General features: G+C 39.3%; 1 protein-coding gene across 2 annotated transcripts in view; it reads right to left on the bottom strand.

Annotated features, from left to right (window-relative positions):
• The window catches only part of BRINP3 (BMP/retinoic acid inducible neural specific 3), a 204,954-nt gene that overhangs the window by 14,805 nt on the left and 165,474 nt on the right, over positions 1 to 24,675 (bottom strand). For both annotated transcript variants that reach the window (XM_085586627.1, XM_085586628.1), the window contains exon 7: positions 22,646 to 22,868. In XM_085586627.1, the coding sequence (XP_085442753.1) occupies positions 22,646 to 22,868 (223 nt within the window). The remainder of the gene's footprint in view (positions 1 to 22,645; positions 22,869 to 24,675) is intronic.

The following is a 24,675-nucleotide window of genomic DNA, read 5'->3' on the forward strand; positions in this document are numbered from 1 at the left end:
AGTTTCTATGGGAACACATTCAATTATTATTTTGTCACACGGGACTGAATTGCTGCATAGACTCCCCATCCACAAATGGGCACTTGAACTCTTGAATGAAATAGCTCTACCCTCAGCTCCAGAAATAAAGGTTTGTTGGGTACTCAAAGATTTTAGTTTCCCAGCATGAAACAAATGTGATGGGGGAGAAAATTTGAATTGTCCTGACATAACCTTTAATGCATCCTACTAAATCCTGCAGGTTGAGGATCTCAATGATTTCCCATCTTCTATCTGAGGATGATATTAGGATAAAAATAACCATTATAAAGAAGAAGATAGGGTTGCTGTGGGAGAAAGTCTCATTGTCTTGCCAAGGGAGTAATTGTTTTTTTACTGATCTGCAATTTGATTGATTCTTCTACTTAAAATATTCTGGTGAAGTTGAGCATGGTTGTTGAGGTTGTTTCACAGACCTTTTCAACTTCAGCCTCTTTAATTCAGTTTATATTTTCATCTTTTATGGTTTGCACCATGAAAAACCTGAGCATGCTTTCAGGTAATGCTGTTTAGCATGTGAGACACAAACCCCTAAACGTGAACCCATTAGATGGACTGCAAAACATCTGTAGTGCCCAGGCATAATCCCTCACCCTCAAATCTCAGGCAATCCCAAAGCCAAGCCCAGTCCTCACGTACAGAACAGAAGGAGGGGAGCTGTAAAATCAGCTGAATTCTGCCAGGAGACCCCACAGAGCTAATTCCTGTGATCTTCCCTAAAGCATGGATCATGATGTGGAGACAGGAACTTCAGCTTAGAGACAGAGCCACTGAACTACAGATAAAACGGACACAAAGTTAAGAGAACATGACCAAAAGTGCAAAAGTCTGCTGCAGAAACCTGGCTTTGTGGCAGCCAAAAGAAAAATAACCTTTCTCAACTCTCATACTATTCTTCAGTAAAAATACATTTCTTTTCATGTTGGAAAGCATTTTTTAAAATTTTTCTTCTTGACTAATTTTTATTTCTGTTTTGGGGGGTTGCTTATTTTGTTTTCTAAAAGTACTAATTTATTTATTTTTCTTTATTTATGATCTCTTTGGAGCACAGAGGAGCAATATTTTCCATAAATCAACTGCTAATTATGAACACCTTGTACATAACACTGGCCAGGTTTTCCTCTAAATATCACAGGGAGATTTATTACTAATACATGAAAGATGGTATACAAACTTTTTTCTAGGCAAATTCAGCAAATATTGAGGGAAATACATAATATACATTGTGCTGGGATTGCCTTATTCTAGTTCCAGACCCAGAGCAGTTAGGGAGCAGCTCCCTTATTTGGGAGGACAGTGGAAGCAGCATGTTGTCCCCACATCAAATAGATGGGAATGGATAAAACATGACTTTTCCTTCTTTTGCCAGTGACTGGCTCATAGTGGACATAGCTGCAATTATTTTCCTCCTTGAACAGAGATCTTTCTCAGAAGTGATTGATGGATGAGACTTTCTGCCCACGAAGGACATAATGCCAAGGACAAAGAGACCCAAAAGGATCATATGAGGTGACATCACTGTCAACTCAGAACTAGCACTCCATTATACCTTCCCTTCCCTTCCCTTCCCTTCCCTTCCCTTCCCTTCCCTTCCCTTCCCTTCCCTTCCCTTCCCTTCCCTTCCCTTCCCTTCCCTTCCCTTCCCTTCCCTTCCCTTCTTCTTCTCCTTCTTCTTCTCCTTCTCCTTCTCCTTCTCCTTCTCCTTCTCCTTCTCCTTCTCCTTCTCCTTCTCCTTCTCCTTCTCCTTCTCCTTCTCCTTCTCCTTCTCCTTCTCCTTCTCCTTCTCCTTCTCCTTCTCCTTCTCCTTCTCCTTCTCCTTCTCCTTCTTTCTCCTTCTTTCTCCTTCTTTCTCCTTCCCCTTCCCCTTCCCCTTTCCTCATCAAATACCAGCAACAAGACCAAAGAGAAGAGAAATCCTGCAAAGTTTAGAAGTGCAAATATTTGGGCTGACCCCTAAAACCAGGCTACCCCTGTATTCTGTGCAGGTACCAGGAGTCTCTCATTTATTTGTCCTTTCATTCTCTTACACTGAAAATTGCTCATGAATTTCCCACGTCTCAGTTCAGTTGTCAGAGACTTCCAGCCCATTCCAGTGTGTGCTGAGCCACACTGGAGGCACCAGTCACCTGTGTGTGACATTTCCAGAAGCTTTGAGCAGCAGTGACTGAGCTGAGCTGTAGAAAAATCAGCTTCTCTCCTCGGGCTCCAGTGCAAGGTGAGGGATTGGTGGAGATGCTGCTCCAGACACCACTCCTGATTCTCCTGGTTTGCTGCTACAGCCGTGGAGTCACTGAGCAGTGAATCTAATTTAGTGCATGAGCAGCACTCATGTTCTGCATGACAATAACTTGCAAATACTTTCTGAGGCACTACATTTTCAGGCTCAGGGAGCCCTCTCCAATTAAAAACAGATTGTACTTAATAGAATCTATAAATGTGAAGCAGAGTATCTGCCCTATTTTCTTTTGCTATATTTTTTTCCCTTTGTAACAAGTTTAACCCAGCTGTTTTCAGCTTTATTGTCCTGATAAGACAGCAAATTCCATTTCCTGCCATCTGTTGCTAAATTTGCAATTTTCCACAAGATCACTAAGTATATAGTGGGGGGAACTTCTGTTTGTTACTTTGGAGAACTTACCATAGATAGGCAAAATAATTCTCACATTTCTGACTTGCCAAACCTTACCCTGATGAGTATTTAATACAAATATTAAAGAAAAAGATGCTTAAGATTCTACTCCTACATTCTCTTCTTTGTGAGGCACTTTGTCAATTTCATCTGTTTCTTCAAACTTACAGTTTATTTTCTTGGATATGATGGTTTCTTAGCTTGTTTTTTAGTCAAGTGGTCTTTTGCAGTCCCTATTAACTGTTTTTGAGTCTGATTTTGATGGATTCTTCCTTTCAATATCCAGGAATTTGCAGAGATGAGTAGTTTTGCTGTAGCACTGTTCCAGTCACTCTGGACTCATGTGGAGATACATTTGCTCTTCATTTACTATCCATTAATTTACTCTTAAATCTACAAATAACTGCTGGTCAAACTCACACCTCTTTGATGTCCTTCAAAAGCTGGAAAAGCTCATATGAGAGAATCCATCCATGAGGATGGTGCTGATAATTAAGAGATATCTTAAAGCAAAAGCAAAAATCAGCAAATAGATGTTCATAAATTATTTGAAATTGAGGGAATTTTAGGAAAAAAATGTGGGTGTATATGAGCACAGAGAATTTCTCAAATGTGTAGGCAAAAAGGAGATACTCACTGAGGATAAACCCTCTTAATTTGGTTTCTGGTTCTGAGACTTCCAATAATCTCACTGCCATTTAAGTTCTTATTTGGGACCCCAAAGGAACCCTTGTTTGGCTTGTTTTGGTTTAATGTTGCCTGTGTTCCCACTTGGATTCTGAGGGGGAAAAGGTTTATTTAGTAGTATTGTCTGCAGTGCTGCCTACTATTCCTATGCTATTTCTGCCAACATGATCTGGAAATGTCCAGGTAATATCTAAAAAATTTGGAAAGGATAATTCAGAACTATCAAGAACATTGAGTTTCTCCATGTTTTATGAAAATAGTAAGATAGTCCATAGACTGGGTAAATTGTTAATTTGCAATGTGAGCCCAAATAATCCATAGATTCAGATGGGAATTCAGCAATGAGAGGATAATTTATAGGGAAACAGGACTTGATAGTTTCAGCATTTACAGAACTATTTTCCCTTTGAATCTTTTTTTTTTTCATATTTTACTTTAAAAAAAACCCTAAAGGTTCCTGAAAAAAAGCCCCAACTATTATTTCAACACATTCTTAAAAGCATAAAGAATCAGAATATGTTTTAACCATGGACCACAATATGTTAATATGCATTTACATTATTTATCATTCAAAGGGTTTTGCTAAGGTTGGTATATTTGCATTATTCCTACTTGTTTTGAGGCAAAGCAATGTCACCTGTTATTATTCATTTCTTGCTGACCTGCTAAGTATTTCTTATTAAATTTATGCTTCTCCTAGTGGGATCTATCCTTTTAAGAACTTAAGGAGCACAGAAATGGCAGTATGGAAAATAGTTCAGTGTTTAGCTTTAGTTAAGTACCATCATTGCCTCGTAAATGTGTGCAATACCATATGCTTAGAAATAAACAGATGAAAAAAGGGAGATTTTTCACAGAAAATTAAGGGGAGTGGTTAAAATACAGTTAATATTTTCTCTTATACACTCACTAAAAGTGTAACATATCCATGACAAAATAAAAATTATTACAAGGAACTTGGTACTGAGGCCATGTCAGCAGCTGGTCTGGTCCTTAACATACATTCTGAAGTACACAGAGTACAGAAAAGTGAAGTTAATGGGTACTATTATTCTATTAAAACTAATTTTTTAATAGCTAGAATCTTACTCATTAAATTTTATTTGTGAAAAGAAACTTTAGACATTTTTAAATTATTTATGGTTAATATTCTTTGTACTGTATCTCTTTGTTATTTGACAGACTGAGAGCAAGATTTTCTGCAGATCAATACAGCTCCTGCTGCAGAATCAACCTGAATTCTTTTAGATATAGATACAGTTAAAATTAATTAAATTAAAGTATTAATATTTAACTACTGATACATTTATATTGTCTCACAAATAACAGCAAAAAGGAATGGGGAAAAACTTAAGCAATGAGAAATTTCTCTTTTGTGACTCAACTGGTCACAAGTAATAGAATCAAAGACTATGAATCAAGGAAAATTGATTTTTTTGATGAAAAAGCATTTTAATTTAGAGAGTCACCATAAAGGAGAACCTTGATTCTTATGCCATGAGATCAGTGGGCATCTTCCAGCTGATGCCAACAGCCCATTAAAAAAATCTTCCTTTGTGATAGGGTTTTCACATGACACATGGCAGCAATTCCAATTCCAGCTGGGTTTCAGCATACTTTAGATGGCTGCAAATTTTTATCTTGTAATTAGTGGGCAATGAGAACCATAAGTCAAATACCCTTTTATGCAGAGCTGTTCACAGCTCTATTAATATATTTCTCCTCTGTATCTACATAACTTCTGTACCTCTAACCTCTCTCTCACTGCTCAGGTCATCTAAGAAAGAGCTTGTGTAGCTCCCAACATGGATGCACTACCAGGAGACTCTGGGGCACATCTTCAGGCTCAGATGTTCTTCCTGAAACCTTTTTCCCACTCTCATCATGGCTTTGGGGCTCAGGGAACAGTGCCAGCTGTAACTCTGGTGCTCAGGTCACCAGTGCCCAGCCCCAGCCATGCCCATCAGCCCTGCACAGCCCACCTGGGCCACAGGAGCTCAGCAAATACCTCTTCATGCTCTTCAGCCAGGTATTTACACCTCTTCCCATATTTTTATGATGACCTAAATGTCCCCCAAACAGCCTTCCAGGCTTCTTTATATTCCTCATCCTCCTTGAAGGGTGAATTCCACAGAGGAGGACTGAGCTTCTAGGCAGTACATTTCCTTTTGTAAGAACACGGGAGCTGTTAAGACTCCAGTCATCATGTAGCTATTCACAAGTGCTATGCTACAATAATCCACTTTTATGGGAGTTTGGAAGATGAATATAAAATAACATAATCCCCAGCTGTGCTGTTATGTGCAAAGCCATCCCATTAATCACACTCAGTTTTACTTTACAGCTTAAAGGTATGCAAAGTGTTGCTGCCATTCAGGTGCCTTAGTACTGGCAGTTGCACACCCTAACTGCATTTTAAAAGCTATCTTCTCAAGAAATTAAGCACTCAATCTTTTCCTTTCCTCCAGTGGAAATGGTAATTCAGCACCTTCTGATGTCAACAACATATGCAGAGCAGCCAAAAACTCTAGGTGAGCAAATGAAACCTCAGCACTGTGACAGCCTCCAGACCTGAATATAACATGTTAAACACTTAAGAAAAACCCAAAAGTAGTTCAATAATTCTGTTTCTTTATGGATTATCTGAACTGATTTAGGATCTGTACTTTCCCATGAGGCTACTGAGCACAAATAAAAGTACATGGCAAACCCATATCATTATGGGTAGAAGAGATGAGATTATTTGGGGTTCACAAGCATGAATTCATGCTAGACTGATATTGCCAATAAAGACATTAAATTCTCCTTAGGGCCTGTGGGAGCTTGCAGACCTAAGAGTGAAATTAAGTGATACTTAGAACTGCTCATTCTTTCGTGGAACTGAAAGAATTCATGGGATGGTTGGATTTGAATGGTGAGTGATCAACTGAGTTTAGATCTTAAAAAAAAAAAAAAAAAGAATAATAATTAGATTAGACATTGGGAAAAAATCCTTTCCTGTGAGGGTAGTGAGGCCATGGCACAGGATGCCCAGAGAAGCTGTGGCTGCCCCTGCATCCCTGGAATTGTCCAAGACCAAGTTGGATGGGCTTGGAACAGCCTGGGCTATTGGAAGGTGTCCCAGCCCATGGCAGGGGGTGGCAGTGGATGGGCTTTAGGTCCTTTCCAACCCAAACCATTCCATGATTCCAGGATTCAATATGACAAGGTCAAGAAGAGAGGAAACAACTGGTTTCTGTTTTTTATCTGGTTGCTACTTTTTTATCTAATAGTTGCAAATCCAATTTTCTACTGAATCATCAAGGCAACGCCTCAGCTCAGACCCTTGGAAATTTTGTGAACCAGCCTTTTCTTCCAAAGTGTGGGAAATTCTGTGACTCAAAGGGATCAATCTGTGATGCAGCCCCCTACAATGAAGCTTCTCAGAGAGTAAAAGCAGAAACCAAGAGTCAGGGCAATTTTATAAAAAAAAAAAAAAAAAAAAAAAAAAAAAATATATATATATATATATATATATATATATATATGTATGTATGTATGTATGTATGTATGTATTTTTTTAACAGGCAAACTTCTGTGCAATTTAACTTATATACTCAAGAAGTTTTGAAGTATTTACTTGACAATTCTGAAGGGAAATTGCATACTTTTGTTAAAGAAGGAGTTCTTCAAATCTTTTATCACAGGTAAACATGAATATGATTTTGTGCGTGCAGTGTTGTATATTTTATCTCAGTTATTCGGGATTATGATCTGCAAAGGAATTTCTGGTTGTGTTTACTATTAGGGTTAGATATTTAAACCAGGAATTGCATAGAAATTTTGTGAATTTCAAAGACACAGGATGTCAGTTCCATTCCACTTTCACTGTCATACACAGGGTAACAAGAACATAGTGAATGCTCTTGCAAACTTCAAAGGTGAAACAGATTAAATATGTTTTTTGTAAAATAAATTTGAAAGTTTGGGTGAGATGTGTGATCCTGTAGATTGTGAGCCTTGCAATGTCATGGATTTCACAAATGCATGGCACCATTCATCTGAATTTGTCTATAGAGCTCTATAACCAGATGACTGTCTGCTATTCAGATAAAAAAGAAGAAACAGGCTCTGGAGTCATTATTAGCCAAGATTCACAGGTGCCTCGTGTAGAAACCCTCTTTATAAAGCTTCACTGCTCTGTGTCAGGACACTAATCTCTATTCAGTGCAGAGAAATTCTGCCTTTCACAGACAGAGGGTCTATTTTTGTCTTTGAAGTTAATCCAACCCTAAGTTGCAGCAACACTTGGAAACCCAGATGCAGATATTCTGTATAGACTTCCTTTTAAATATTCATGGCTGGAAACCTGTTTCTCTACTTCTATCATTTCAAGCTGAGGATTCTGGCTTTTATGGACTTTTGCTCATCTCTTAATCCACAAGTAAAATGTTTTCTCTCCCACACAGTTGATGTTATATCCAAATGTGGATGTACATAGAGGAGTAGTCAGAATATGCAGCAGATGGTCAGTAGAAGAAATAAAAAATCACTTAATGTCCAACAAATACCAGTGGCAAGACTCATTAAACCATGGGCTGGACTCAGCAAGACAGAAACTGCTGCTCAAGGGTTTTGTGAGGTACCGAGGGCTAAACTGATGAAACAGAAAGTCTGCATGCTGGCCTGGGATTTGCTACACTGGTCTCTGCTCAGAGCTTATTTTACTGAAGTTTTGTCAAGGAAGGCTGGGCCGGCCCCGTCAGCAGCTCAGCTTTCCCTTTCCCAGTGCCTTGCTCCCATCTTGGACACATTTGCCAACTGTCTGGTTTATATTTATACTCTATCTCAGCCATCACTCCAGGAACAATCCAGCCCAGTAGTGCTTGCTGCAGATAATGCACTGATGAAGCAATCTACACAGATGGTAAGCTATCAGCTTACATTAAAAAAATCATCAGTTATTGTTCCTAATTTTTTCCAAAATTAAGGCAGCTTTGTTCAAAAATGTGTTGAAAAATATATGCACAGTTTCAAGGACATGATGCCTTTGGGCTCTTCTAAGGCCAGTTAAAGAATTGTTTGGGATTTCAGCTTAACTATCAACAAGAAGTGTCTTAAATTCAGAAGATTTACAAAAAACCACAACCAATTAATAAAAGTTTAAGGAAATTATCGTGATGTCAGATCCTGTTGGAAATATCACTCTTTAAAATAAGGAATGGAAATATAATTAAATATAACAAAGAAATATAACAAAATTTATGTTGATAGAGACTTCTAACTCCATCCATGTTGATAGCGACTTCTAATTATTTTTTAAAAGGAAATGCCTTAAGAAAAGTTAAATTCATTTTAAATTTCTTTTTTAACACAAAGACATACATTTATTTCAATCAATTCATCAAATGTTGATGTTTGCTGTACTTTTATGTAACAGGAGAGGTTTGAAGGTATATTGAAGTTTTTCCTGTCATATGGGTCTGCACTCTTAGGTAATAATCTAAGAATCTGAATGACTAAAAAGCCATTAGGAAAGACACCAATTAGGAAAATAATAAAAAGATTTAAAATTTTGGGTTTTTTAATAACAAAAACCTGGAGAAAATAAATTTTATGGTAAATATGGTGGCATCTTCACAATGCGGAATAAAAAGCTTGCCTTTCTGTAGAGGTTGTAATTACATTGATAGTTTCTGGAGTTTTAAGCAAACAGATTCATTGCAAAGAGAAGGTGATTTTGGGTAGAATTTAGAGAAGACTTCAGTTTGCTTTGGGTCATCTTACTTTAATACCTCAACAGTTGAAATAAGGCAGTTATTAAAAATAATAAAATATAACTATGTTAGAAAATTAGCAAGTGTCCCTTTTTTGTCTGGGGGGCCATTAGTTCTGCTCCTTGCAATTGGTTAAGTCCTTTATTTTATACTCACCATCACCTATCATTTCAAAGATCAGTTTCTAGAAGTCTGATATAATTCTGACTGGGATAAATTCCATACAAATTAATTGTAATTAATGCCTTCTGCAGCTGTGCTGTGTCATCTACTGCTTGAGGAGAATTTTGTAATGGTCTGTGCTTATCTATTTTAAGCTATTGCACTGGTTATATCTTGTTAATGTGTCCCAGAGCCCAAAATCAGGGGTAAACAGACTACATGTTCTGAATCAGCATTGCCTGCCTGGGATAGATCACGTGGGGTCTCAGGATGTGATTTCCATGAGCTCCTCATATGAATTCTGACGCCCTGTGGAAAAAACCCCTTCCTGCCATTTCCTGCAGGGTTGAAGCCAGGGGACTCAGATGTCTTGGACATTTGATTTTCTCTTTGTCATTGGTGATTATGCAGTTTTAGGATAAGGACACAACTGTTTAATTCCAAAACACTGCTCGGGATGTAGTGTTGAGGCAGGAAACTTGATAGCAAGACAATCTCGTTTTAATTTCAAAGGTTGCTTTAAGGCCCTATCTCCTTCACTTGTTGGTGCAATAAAATTCATTTGCATCCTCTCAGCCTGAAGATTTTCTCTTTCCTGCCCAAAAATTACTCTAAAATTAAGGGGTTTGTTTTAAATAATATTACTGATAACACAGTGCTTTATGTTCATTTTCTAAAGTATATTCATGGCTCTTCTCCAAAAGGACAAAAACATGGGAAATTTGCATCAGTGTAGGTCTGTGCCTTTTGTACAATAACAAAGGACAGGGAAGTTGGAGCTGGAAGATGCTTGGAGCAACCTGGTCTGGTGGGAGGCATCCTGTACCCATGGATGAGCTTTAGGTCCCCTCCCACCCAAACTACCCAGGACTGAAGGATTCCTGTTTGTCAGAATCTCTGTGTGCAATCCTGGGGCTACACTGAGTTTGTAAAGAAACCTGTCAGGAACATAAATGTTCTGGCAGCACAGAGTATGAGGTGAATCCCTCAAGAGCAGAGCTTTTCCCTGGGTGACACCTGTGCACACCACAGCCAGCAGAGAATAAAACAACACTGCTTTTATTGTTTATCATGGACTTGTTTCACCCCTCCAGCTGGGATCCATCCCAGGGAAAGGTGACATTTGTTGGCAAGGCAGTGCAAGCCTGGACCTGCTACTGATTCCTGTCCCTCTAGGAGCACAGAGGGCTGGATGCTCCTGGGCTGTCTGCCTGGCTCCTCTCTGGAGGGATAAATTCCTTCCAAAACAGGGGAAGGCAGGAAGTCTTTACCAATCAGGATATAGTTACACACATGAGATACCAGTAATGAATTCTTAATTAGAAAATTTTAATTTTTCAGAGGCTTCTTTATGTTTCAAAAAAAAATGACGACTCTTGTATATAATTTTTTTCTGATGTTTTTGTTCACAAATTACATTTGAAAATATCCATAGTAATTATGCATAAACTGAATTCTTATCTAACAGCTCAACTTCATAAAAATTGAATGTTTCCCTACACTTTACCCTTCAATTTCTTTCTATCCATTTATTTTGCTCTTATCAAGATCATATGGGAGAATAAAGAGAATATATTACACTAAAAATTAACAAAATTCTGGATTATGGAAATAAGAAATTATAGATTGTAAATAAGAAATAGGTATTAAGTTTTGATAATTATGAAGCTGACATATACGAGTTATTTCTTCCTTTGTGTTGCAAATGGAAAAACAGCCTAGTAGGAATCAGTCATACAAAACTTTGCATAAACCTTTTCAATAACTCAGGGAATGGTTTGGACTGGAAGGAACTTTAAACTTTTCCAGTGCCACCCCCTGCCATGGCCAAGGACACCTTCCACTATCCCAGCTTGCCCCAAGCCCCATCCAACCTGGCCTTGGACACTGGCAGGGATCCAGGGGCAGCCACAGCTGCTCTGGGCACCCTGTGCCAGGGCCTCAGCACCCACACAGGGAAGAATTTAGTTATTTTTAGTTATTTTATCCAATCTTCTTACATACTGACCAGATAGAGGTCTTGCTCCCAGAAATATGTCTTTTGGAAGTCCATAACAATGGGATTTGTGCGTTCTGCATGTTAGAAGCCAAAGACTAATTTATATATTTATAAAGAACGAAAGAGTAGACACTGCACATCTTGAACAAGTCAGATACAGGCTTACAGTACTTTCCAAAGTATTTTTAAAAGTCAAAGGCTAGAAATTCCCATTATCTGAGGACTGAAACCATGCAATCTTCAAATTTATCTATTCAAAGCAACTATATGTCCTTCTGTAAGATGACCTGGGGCACAACCCTGCAGGCTGAAGAATGGTGTTTGATGTCCCCTTGAGGAGCTGGTACCTCACCTTCTGAGCAATCTCACAAGGTAAATTCCATATGACTTAATTCAAGTGAGGGACATCAGACACCCATTAGTGTCCATTTCTGTGTCAATGAATGTCTCACAGTTCTTCTGTTTGTTTAACTGAGATTTTTTTCTGATTCTGATCATGAAAATCTCATTTTCATTGTTGACAGACCTGACCTGACAAGCAGAGACCTCATTGTCGAAGTGAGGCATTGGAGCAACAAAAGCTTTGCCTGAAACATGGATATGCCAACATCCCCCCACCCTCCCACAAGTCCAGCCTTCATCCCCCCTTTCCCCCTGCACTTGTGTCAAAGCTTTCTAGTGCTTTGCATTAGCACATCTCCCCACAGATGAGAGGTATTTTTCCTTCACACAGCACAGCCCAGAGAAGTGTTTATGTTACAGCAGCTCATGGCAGCCTGGGCTGGGACCCCTCTGTGACAAACACCCTGGCTGTCCCTGTGAAGGGACACAATGGAAAAAGAGAATGAGGGAGATCAGACCCAGGCCAGGCTGGGGGACTGTGCTGGCTATAGAGTGAGGGCTTTGGTGGCTCCACAGAGGATTGCTGACTACAAAATCACAGAAAAAGTTTAGTTGGAAGGGACCCAAAGGGATCATTAAGTCCAACCCCTGTCCCTGCCCAGACACCCCAACAATCCCACCCTGTGCATCCCTGGGAGATTTATCCAAACCCTCCTGGAGCTCTGGCAGCCTCAGGGCCATGCCCATTCCCTGGGGAGCCTGGGCAGTGCCAGCACCTCTGGGGAAGAGCCTTTCCCTGAGCTCCAGCCTGGCCCTGCCCTGGCACAGCTCCTGCCACTCCCTGGCTCCTGTCCCTGTCACAGGAGCAGAGATCAGTGTCTGTCCCTCCTCTCCTGTTCACAAGGAAGCTGTGACTGCACTGAGGTTCCCTCAGTTTCCCAGGCTGAACAGACCAAGTGCCCTCAGCTGCTCCTCACACAGCTTCACCTCCACGCCCTTCACCATCCTCATGGCTTCCTTGGGATGCTGTGCAAAAGCTTTAGATCTTCCTTATATTGTGGTGATGCTGAAGACAAAGCTCATTTTTACTTAGTTTGTACATGTCCCACTTAATAACTCACAGATGATAAAAGATATGCCCTTATGGTAGATTTTATAACCTCCCTGTTCAAATATGCTGTTATTACACAGCAAATCTGGACAATACCACAACTTTCTGGACTTGGGACAGATGAAGCCCAGGGTGCTCCAAGATCCAAAATCTCCTTCTGGTGTCCCTCCCTGACCTCCAGCTGCCTTTGCAGAGTACATTCTGCTGGAGGTGGTGGGTGCTGTCCAGAGAGGCTCACGGCCACCGTGTCACATTCCACGGCTGCAAACACAGATGGTCACAGGCCAGGGGCAAGCAGGAGCTGCCAAGTCCAGCAATGTCTGCCAGGATCTCTCCACATGTCAAGCAATTATTTTGAAGTGTAGACTTCCAAGCCTTTTGAGTCGCAGCAGTGCTGGCTCTGATGTTGCCTCTGCCAGTGATTCATGTGGATAGGTGATTAAGATGTCTTTAAATCTGGCCTGAGGAAAAGTCCTTTACAGCAGTTTGGTCACAGTAAAAGCCAAAAGGCCAAAAGCAAGATGTCCAGTACTGTGCATCTACACAGGGGATTAAATGTTGCTGAATACTTTATAGCTGAAATTCTTTAGCAGCTTTTCCTTAACCCATGTTTTACTTCATTTTTTTAACACCACAGATCTATAAAAATAAAATGCTATTTTAAGCACTTTGTCTTTAATTTTTTTTTTTCAAATTTTCAGGTTGGTTGGATCAATTGAATTGCAAAATTTGCCTGGGGGGAAAAAAAAAGGAAGTTTGGACATTTGGGTTAGAAACAAAGAGATGTTTTGTTAGATGGAAGGGACAGAGGCAATTTGAAGTGGTAGCAAATTAGTGTCTGTCAAATTAGCAGATCTGAAACAAATGAACACTCTAGAAACTGCTTCATGAGGGAGAAGAGGAAACTGAGCCCAGCTTTCCACTTTCTCAGAACTGGACTGTATAGAGGAAATTCATGTTCCAACAGAGCATGTGGTTTCTGTTCTTACCAGCCTGTCACTCATAGAAGTGAGCCCACAACAAAAGTCACTCTCCTTGAACAGATGATTTCCTTGAATCACGTTCTGCTGTAGCACTTCTGAATAGTGACTCCTCTGAAATGTTGTCTGAATATCCGGCAGCCACAGATAATGTGTGGGCAATACAAGGCACATCTGTTATGTCCTTTCAAAGTACAGGCTGTTTGCCACGTGGTCAGTGATTCACAAATCATATTTTAGTATTGCAAGTCTCAGAACAAGGTGTAACTCAACACCCTGCAATATTAAATCAGTATCATATCTTCAATATCATTAAATCATATATTCTGCATTGGTGTAACACCTTTCATGTCAGATAAATCTTAATAAGATGATTTTTTTTTTTTTTTGACATCCCATGGCAGAATGTAAACCATGATTGCCAAAACACTGCTTTTAGGGGATATTAACACTGGTTGTTTGTAGTTGAACAGGAAAAAAAATTGGTGTGGAAATGGGATTTCATTGCACATATGGTGTTTCCAAAACAGGAATATTCCTGCCCTGTGACATTAATATAATCTCTCTACTCATTTCACTGTCTGACATACTGAAATTACTTCATTCTAATGTTGCTATTCATCAAAAATACCAAAAGTGGAGCTGAGGAGCAGTTGGAAAAATTTTCATGGGTAGCAGGTGGTCAAGAAGAGCCTCTATGATTGTACAATAAAATGCTGCTCCACTGGAACCCCAGATCTCCTTTTCAGGAGAGGAAAGGTGTTCCAAGGACAGGTGCCCTGTGTATATAGAGCTCCTAAACCAAGTGTGAAAACACATCTGTACACAAGAGTTTATCTCTGCTTCTCCTCGTTATCACACCTATTATTTGCAGGGCTCCAGATCATATTTTTATGTACGTCACGTTAGTTTTAAATAACTCTAATCCCCAATCCAATTAAAGGTATCACCTCGAAGCTGATCATTTTATTTCCTTTGAGAACAAATGCAGACTTAGTATTCAGATTAGTAAAGCAGCCACTACTGAGCTGACCTTCGTTTTATCTCTCACACTTTCATCTTATCACCTTCCTTGTCTGTAGCATGTGACTTTCAGATCTGCACTTGGTGTGTCACATCCAATCTAAATTTCCACTGAACAGGCATTCATTTACATTAAAATTTGTAAATCCATTTTTTGACTCCTAAATGCAATATCTTAATTGGAGCATATAAAATAAAAATCTTTCTTATTTTCTTTTTATTTTTTTTTAATATACTAATAATGACAACATATTTTTCTTGGAACCACTTTTGTTTAGAAACATCTCTGTGCTCCTTGTCCTCTATTAAAGAAGATGTTCTGAAAGCAGACAAAATACTGTTTATTTAGCACCTCATGTTCAGAAAAATAATTTACATTAGACCCAGCCCATCCAGAGGAGCTTTTGCTGTCTTACACTGCCTTTCTAAAACATAATTTTCCTCTAGACTCACTGCTCACCTTCATTCCAGCAACCTGTTAAGTGATGGATAATTAGATTTTTTTTTCCCCTTGGATCCAGTGCCACAAATGCTCTTTAAGAGGAAAAGTCACTGTGTGATGCACAGAGAAACTTTCATATCTTGAATTCTGTGTCTTCCTTGGTGGAATATTTTATTCTTTAGTAATGTTGTGCCCACAAATCAATTACACTTATGGCAAAGCAATCTAAAGTAGCTGATAAACAACTTTGGGATGTAAGGAACTAATCCTGTATTATGTCCTGAGGGAATTGGATTAACCTGCACTGTCCCCTTTATTTCTTCTGGATGTCATTCTGGAGAGTTCTGAAGGAAACAGGTTTCCAGGCCTCAGTGTTCTGATGGACTGTGTTTACAGATGCTGTAAAAAAGTCACCTATTTTAAATCTGGTTTTCTGCCTATGGACTGAAGAGAAGACCAAGACACAAATTCCCTTCTCTGAAGTGTTTTCAGACTATTCAGATCTTGTGTTTCTAGGGCATGTGAGTATTTTGCAACGTGAAACTCAAAAATAAGAGAGAAACAAGAAAATGCAAATTCATGGCTCTTCCTTCTTTCATAGCTGCCTGTGGTGCATTCTGTGGGAAATTCCAGGAAAAAAATCTGATTTTAAAGAGCATAATTCTTTCTGAAACTCTTCTGTTTGATGTAGCTATTCACTGCCTCTAGTGATGAACTCCTTCTAAGTCTACATTAGCTGCAGAGTATGCTTCTTTAAAAAAATACCTTCCATGGAGATAAGGACATGCTTCAAACATAAGGCTGCCAATAATTTCTTTCCTTCCAAAAATAGGGGGTTTTATATGTAAAAACATTTTTTTTCAAAGTTATTAAGAAGTTTCATCTGTATTTGTCTTCAGTTTCTGCTATCAGAATAAGATCCTTTTTAAAAGTGTCTAAACTATTGATATAATTATTACCTTCACTTTAAATTAGATGGTAATATTAAGCATCCAGTCTTTTCAAAAATTCAAATACTAACATTCTATTCAAAACTCCATGCCTTTGTGTGCACATGCCATACCTCGGTGTTCTAAGATTGAAATTCTTATTTACTTGAGATGCTGATAATCTTCATTTGCAGCTTATTGCAGCAGGTTTCCATTTAGTTATTATGCAAGGAAGATGCAATTTTTTCCCACTGACTTATTACTGTATTTACATTACCTCTCTCCTTTTAATATTTTTGTTTATGTCTTTATTAAATCACAGATGGTGCTGATTAAATTAGACCTTAAGTGATGCTTTTTCATTATGAAATTATTTAAAGTGCATACAGATAAGGTTCATACCTACAATAATGTCCTGTACTGAGTGTATTCCCTTAAAAGGATGATTAGTGAAGGAACCCATTTGAATGACACAAAAGGAACGAAACCAAATTATAAAGTGGCACTTCTGAAGGAAGAAATGAAAGCTTCCCCTTTCTTCCATGTCTTTCACTAGTGGTTGGATATTAGAGCAAATCAGGGGAAATCACTGCTGTCCTTGAAAAGTATTTGGGAAAGGTAGGATTCTCCTCCTCCACCCAGACAGTTAATATTTCTTTTAATGCTCTCAAGCACAGAGATTCCAGTGCTCTCACTTTGGTTCCATAATTTGGGTGCAGGTGAGTGCCAGCACACCCCTAGCTCTGGTTCACATCAGGGGTTTCACTGACAGCAATTCAAGGGTAGAATCAGATCTTCTGGGATTTTCAGTTTCTCAGCACAGTCACTGCATTTGAAATTCAACCTTACTGCTGTCTCCACCAAAACAGAGAGAAAACCCATCTTCCCTCCCCATAAGATAGTGACAACTCTATAACCCCACCTTTGCTTGCTGCTTCACCTCTTCCCCTGGCCATATGTGAGCTGCAGTGGCCCTGTGCACTACAACTGATATTTACTAATTCCCTCCACTTATTTTTGCTTTGAGAAATGAAAAGGTTCAAATGAAAAGGTTCAACCTGAAGGTGATGTTAGAGATGGCTCACAGGTGTCACCCTCCAGTAGGGGTGTGAGCCAGCAGGCTCAGGCTATGCCTGTGAGGAATATTCACTTTCTGACCTCATTTGATGAAGATGCTCCTGAGCTTGATCCAGAGCTTGGACAAAATTACTAGTTTAGTCTTTTTCTCAGGGTGGATGCACTCCACAACAAATCCCCTTCAAAGATTAACCACTGATGCTCACAGCTCATGATCCTATCCCAGAAATGCACCAGATGAGCTCAGGGCACACACGTGTTTTACACCTCAGCTTGATTGCTGCAAACCAGATGTGCTGTGCTCCTTGCTCTGTTCAACAACCCTCCCATCTGTATTTTACACCACCTGCTGATTCCTGCAAAATGTTTTGTGCCATCTCTCAACCACATTCCTGCACAAAAGCTGCAGCAGGAGCTGGCCATCGAGCAGGGTAACAATTGCTGCATGCAGTGGACTCTGCCCAAGGGAACACAAGAATACTCCACGTTTTTAAGGCTGATGTGTCAGTGCAATGAGAACATACTGGAAATTATCACTCCAGCCTCTTGAAGCAGCAGAGCCTCAAATTCATGGAGGCAGAAGCTCACCTGGTAGTACTATTCTGCAGAACACATTTCTTTTTCAGAGTGCATTGCTTTTTAATCTTGTTTTTCTCTTTATCGCTTAAAATGGAATGTTTTATTAGTCCATCCGTAATAGACAACATGGGAGTAGATTGCCTACACAGAAATTTCTCTGCACCTTGTTGGCTTTGAATTTTAGTTAGTATTTTTTTTTTTAACTTAGACAACCAGTAAATACGCCACTGATTACAGACTGACTTATTAATTCAGGTGAATTTTAAAAGTTACACTCAGCAGTGCCACAATGGAAATCTAAGGGTGTTTGATGTACCTTGACATGATCTAACTTTCAGGAAAAGGACAAAATGTCTGTTTCATGTTAATGAAAGCAAGCTTAAAAGTTGGGCAGAACATCTGGAACTTGAAAAGATTTGCAATGAAAAGAATAAAATAAAAATTGCAATCCTGGGCCCACCCCCGCTGTATATAAAGTGCTGCAGAAAATTGTTCTGACCCTGAGTGCAAACTGAAAAAAACTATTTGTGCTTTATTCTAGCTGAAGAATATAAACTGTGCCCCAGAAGGAGACATGGAAATTTAGTTTCTTTAACCCGTGAGTTAATTGAGGGTTTTTTTTTTTTTCTGCTGTGAGCAATGATGTTAGGAGAGGATTCAATGGTATTATGTTTTTCAGGATTAGAAAATTAAAATATTAATGTAATTTAGTATTATGATTACTAAGTGGCTTGTTCTTCAGGAAATATGAAAGAAGTTGCAAGAAATTCTGTGTAAATCATTAATTAAGCCCCGCTTAAAACAATCAGGCAACAATTTGTTTCATGTTGATGAAAGAAATTTTGTGGCCAGAGAAAAGAGATTATTATTTTCAGTAATTAATGATAACCTTGACCGTATGCAGGAGCTCCTTCAGGCGTGACCCAATGATTTCTGGCAGACTGCATAGATAAATCCCTATAAAACTACAGCCTCAGAGAAAGTTTTCATGAATTACATTAAACTTTGAGGACATACCTCCCAGTTTCATGAAAAACCAACCCTCACTCTCAAGATATCCCTTCAAAAATCCTTTATACGTGTATTCTATTGATTAGTGAAATTCAGTGTAAAATTGAACATTAGTAGAGTTGATTTTACTCACTGCCATCACCATGACCTTTAATAAAAAGTGAAGCATTGCTTCTTTAATCTGTATCTGACAAGACACATACCCAAAACTATTGAAAATAGTTATTTATATCTTCATTAACTCAATCTAACTTCTCTTTCCAAAATAAAATTCACCCAGTAGCAGAGCCTAAACACGAACCTGAAGGAATTTTTTAGAAAGCCCTAGAAAAAATGACATTTTGTTCCAATTCCCCTTCTTGTTAGTTTGAAGCCTAGACTGTGCATGGCACACACAGTCATAGACTGGCTTAGGCTGGAAGGGACCTGAAAGATCACAAAGATGTTTTTTCTGCTTTTATTTCTATCTTCACTTGAACACAAAAAAAAAATTGTACTGGGGTTTGGTTCTCTTATTTCACTCACTGTCTGCTGAAATGTTTGATGTTACAGCCTGAGCAATGGTTCCTGCTTCTCCATGGCATTACTCAGGTATTCTTTCTACATTCACTTACCTGTTGGCAGGTATCAAAAATTCAGTATTTCATCCGGATTAGGTATATTCTCACCATGAGGAATATCTGAAAACTGTTCTGTCAAGGTCCTGTTTTCTTTCTCACTATTGGTCTTTTCACTACTGATATTCCTTTATCCAATACTTTATCTTGATCTATCAGATTTTTTTTGTAAGGGGCTTGGACATTAAACCAGTTTCTTTTGACCTTTTCCCCTCACTTCTTATTTTAAAGCTCTTCTTATCAGCCATAAAAGCCTGGATGTCAGAAGGCAATTTTCCCAGATAGTCAGATGGAATCCAACCTTTAAAAACTGTCTCTTTTAGCAAACGTATCCCACTGGCAAAGTATTCCCAAGCCTGCTTTAACACTGATATTTGAGTCATCTGTTGCTCATCACTACATCATACGCCCTATCTCCCTCTGTAGTGACAAGAAAAAAATTCACAGTAGTCACTAAAATGAGACATAATTAACTCAAAAGTAAGTGATGATATTTCTGAGTTTGAGATACACTGCAAAATCAAACTGTTGTGAAAGTTTGGTGCAAGTCCCTGTAGGACAGGCAGACTCATTGCTGGTAACATTTAGTGTGATAGAATCATGGAATACCTTCAGGCTGGAAGGGATCTCATTTGGTCCAACATTTTTGGCAAAAGCATGGCCTCGAAAAGATGGCCCAGCACCCTGTCCAACTGCATCTTAAAATTGTCCAGCACCAGGGAGTTCCTGGAGAGGTTATTCCAGTGGCTGACTGTTCTCATTGTGCAATATTTTCCTCGTGTCCACTCAGAATCTCCCCAGCAGTACCTGGTATCCATTTCCTCTTGTCTTTTCCACATGACTCCTTGTAAAAGGGAGTCTCAATGTTCTTTGTTACCCCCTTTAAATACTGGAATATGGAAACAAAGTCTCTCCTCAGTCTTCTTTTCTCACAGCCAGGCAAACCCAAGTCTTTCAGCCTTTCCTAATGGGGCAGCTTCCTCTTCTAGGATCATCTTTGCGGCCCTTGTCTGGACCTTTCCCAGCCTCTCCATATCTTTTTGGCACAGTGCTACATCTTTATACGAAAAAATAAATTGTGAAGTTGCAAGCTCTACACTGAAATAGCAAAATCCCTTCTATAACAAGAAAGCTGTGTTTTGATCAATCCTTGCAATTTTACAAATCTCACTTCATCTTCATCACTGTCATTATCTACAGCAACCAAAAGTTGCTCCAAAGCCCTATGGAGGTTACTTCAGAAGACCTGGTTATTTTCAATTATTTGAAATTGATTATATTCAATTTTGGTGAGGGCAAAATTGAGTCTGGACTGTTTCTTGTGTTTTAAGGAGCTCTGGGCTCCTGCAGAAGTCATTCATGGTGAATTATCTATTTGCAGGATGCTCATTCAGGTCATGGCCAAGACACACCCGAGAGGATACGAGGCTCTGCAGTGATTATATAACCTCTCTTGGCAGAATGTTTTCTAATCATGAAATGACCTCACAAGTGAATTTTTTGGTTTTAACTAACAGATCACAGCACAAAGCACAATATGTAGAAGAAAGAGGGCATGAAACCTGCAAGCACAACCTCCTGAAAGAAGGGAGAGGGCCACTGAAAGGCAAAGAGGAATTGATGGTGCTTGAGCTTGCAACAGCAGAGTCGAAAGCAGAGGAGTGTAAAGTATCCCTGGCAGTTCTGGAACACTGAACCTAAACTAGATTTCTTTAAAATCAATGGAGAAACGTGCTAAATGCAGGAGTCACCGGACACAATGCTTGTGCTCAGAAGAACAATGTCCCTAAAAGCTCATTCATTTCAGATTTACTGTAGTGTCACTGCACTAATTTCAACAAAGCAATTTTCAACAAGGAATTGAGCATACCCACTTTATGCTAATGTAGAGATTTGATTAGCTGGCTTTCAGGATCTCTCTCTGTTTCTAGGAAGGACTGAAACTCTTCTATTTTCTTTCCTCGGGCATCCATTGCAATCTAATTCATATTTGACAAACGAGACGAGAAATCAATTGTGTGTAGTATACATTGTATAATGACCCACAAAGTTCCTAAAACAGTTGTGCCTGCTCCAGAGCAGTTGTTCAGGATTCTGTACACAATTCTTTGGCACTGTTACACCTGGACAAGTGCCACAGAAAACATGGCTCTGTAAAACAGAGGCAAACCAAATGGGACGATGAATCTGTGCTCATATCACTTCTAAGTCGCCTCCTATCCTGCACAGTCACAAACAAATCAGGATTTATTCTGACCTTTCCCATTCTATTTAGGAGAACAGGAATAGAGCAATATTGCAAGCTGGGACTATTCAGCTCCTACAAACAAGAGGACTGTACCCTGTGCCTGTACCATTCTCACATCCACAGCCTTGAGGAGATTTTAGTGCCATGTTTGGATTTCTCTGGATTTCATAGAGCACTCCTTACTGTCTCAGGTTTAGCTGGGAGTGTATCCTATTGCTATTTATTAAAGATGGGCAGTTCTCTGCTGTTCATTGGGCAGTTTTCTTTATCTCTCCCACAGCCAATCCTCCCTCCAGGAGATCTCTGGTGTTCAAGGCCAGTGAGTGTCCCTGCAGGGCTGAGAAAATTCCATCATCCATGGGGAGATGCTCTGCCCAGGGGAGGAGCCAACATTCCTACCTGGATACAATCTGACCTGGGAACAGCACAGCAGCCTTTGCCCACTGCATTCCCAGAGGAGCAGCTTTCTTCCCCCTGCATTCCCAGAGGAGCAGCTTTCTTCCCCCTGCATTCCCAGAGGAGCAGCTTTCTTCTGACTGCATTCCCAGAGGAGCAGCTTCCTTCCCCCTGCATTCCCAGAGGAGCAGCTTTCTTCCCCCTGCATTCCCAGAGGAGCAGCTTTCTTCCCACTGCATTCCCAGAGGAGCCCAGGCCCATCTCCCCCAGCCCTGGAGCTCCAGAGGAAAACTCCCCCCTTGTGCAGGATCCTGCTCCAGCAGAAGCACAGCTGGCACTGCAGGAGGGCTGAGCCACCCTGGGATGGGGCTGAGCCACCTCCCTGACACACAGGGGGACAGGTCCTGCTCTGACTCTGCCAGTGTTGTTTTGTATTATTGCATTTGTATTTTAAATTTTCCTGGTACAGAACTGTTATTCCTACTCCCATATCTTTGCCTGAGAGCCTTCTAATTTCAAAACTCTAATAATTCAGAGGGAGGGTTTAAATTTTCCATTTCAGGGAAGACCCCTGCCTTTCTTGAACAGACCTCTGTCTTTACAAACCAAGACCCTTACCTCTGCCTTGGCATGCGGATGAGGGGCTGTTTGTGGCACCTCTTGCTGAGGCTGAAGAGTTTGTGCACCGTTCTCTGGGCCTTGAGGAAGAGTTGCTTCATGCTGCTCTCCAGCTGCTCGTAGCGCCGTTGGAAATTAGAATCCATTGTCCACAAATGCATCACAGCAGATGTGTTCAGGAAATAATTCATAGGCAGCCTCTTCATAAATAATTTGAATTCATCTTAAAAAAAAAAAAAAATTAATAGTCTTTAATTATGCAGCTATGGTTATTCTTGCAACAGAAATTAACTTTTAATTTAAACTAATTTTCATAAACTCAATCTTTTGAAATTTTAAAATTGAACATTTTAACTCTTTGCAACTAGAAAGGTGACTAAATTTTTTTCTGGTAATATTAGCATAAAGCCAGCAAAATCCAATACTTATATAATTTTTAAATTAATGTTAAAGTAAATACAAGCATTGTCCTTATTTCTCAATCTGGGTAATATGAAGATTAAATAAAAATCAGAGTTTCTTACCTTCAAATCTGGGATCTGAAAGCAAATGTGCATTTAATGACCAATGTTTATTGACTCATTTGAAGAACATCAGAAACTGTCTTAAAAGAAGTATATTCCAATACTTAGGACATGCAAGTAAATGTGATTTTACAGGCCATTGCTCTTATATATATGTTATTTCACCCGACACAAGCCATTAAATTAGACTTTCATAAGTATTTACAATTAAAATGGAGCCTTTCAAAGCATTTTATGGTACTTCAAAATTTTATGACACTTCAAAAATGTTCCCATAACTTCTTTTTTGTCTCTAAAGTGGTGGGAAGAAGTTCTTCAATCACAAGGTCATTGTTACTGTGAACATGCCATGCTTTGTGGCTTGTTCTGGTAGCTTAGTCCACACAAGATGTGCAGAAAGAATCTTATTAACAGAGCTTTATGAATCAGGGAGTTTGTTTCCATGAGTAGAATGATGTATAACTTCTAGACCTAAATAAACTACCATTAAAAGGGCTGGGGAAATACGTGAGGACAAGTGGCACGCTTGAATGCACATGTTTATCCTTTTTCTTTCTTGTTGTTGTGTATCAGTATGTTTCCCTGCCTGCCCTTCTGCCTGCTGCTATCCTCCCACCCCTCACAATCCATTTTTTTTTTCATCTTGTTCTTGCAATGAAGTCACTCATCCCACAGTTTGGCTTTCACCCTGCCAGCTGCTCCTTTTGGATAGTCTATATTTCAACAGACGATGTGAAAGCAAAGATCCCTCTGCCTGAAGTAGCCTCCCTCTTCAAACGAAAATAATCATAATATTTAACATTGGTGCAATTTTAGGTCCTCATGGAAGAGAATTGATTGGGGAAAACGTCCACTCACATCAAAGAATACTCCATTAACTTCCTTGTTCATAAGTCTTTTGATTTAGCTTTACTTTAGGTTTTTTAATATTTTTACACAAAGCAGGGAAAAATATTTTCTTTTTTATGGATGAAGAGAAAAAGATCTTTTGTAAATAAGCTGTAGTGGCCCTTGACCACATCCTGAAGGACACAGGGCAGTGATGGAATACAACAGTCCCACTTCAGCAGGGTATTTTCTGTGAAGGATGAAGACTCATGACAAAACAAAAAGTATTGAAAGGTCTTCTTTCAAGGTAGAAGGTAGAAAATTAAAATCAAGGGGCAAATATGATGATTTTATGTTTAATAAAATGTTTTTAACAATTCCTCTGGGAGTGTGTTCTTCATTTTGCCCTTATACTTTTGTCTTTGCACAGCCCCTGTGCTATCTTTAGGGGGTGAGGGAAATGAACTGTTACTTCATCTTATCAATTATTTGGAGCCTTTTATCTTTTGCTTTTTCCCTTCCTTAATTTTGTCTAAGTTGGTTTTTATCCTCTGTCCATCAAGAATGTTCATTCCTGGGTGTACAGCTAACAATTTGAATTAATGGGAATATTTCATAAATTCTACATTACCAGGTAAGCATCTCTGTGAATCTTAGTGTAGTTTTGGAATAGACAGT

This window comes from Lonchura striata, chromosome 8 (genome assembly GCF_050655825.1).
Source record: "Lonchura striata isolate lonStrDom1 chromosome 8, ASM5065582v1, whole genome shotgun sequence".
NCBI classification, from domain to species: Eukaryota; Metazoa; Chordata; class Aves; order Passeriformes; family Estrildidae; genus Lonchura; species Lonchura striata.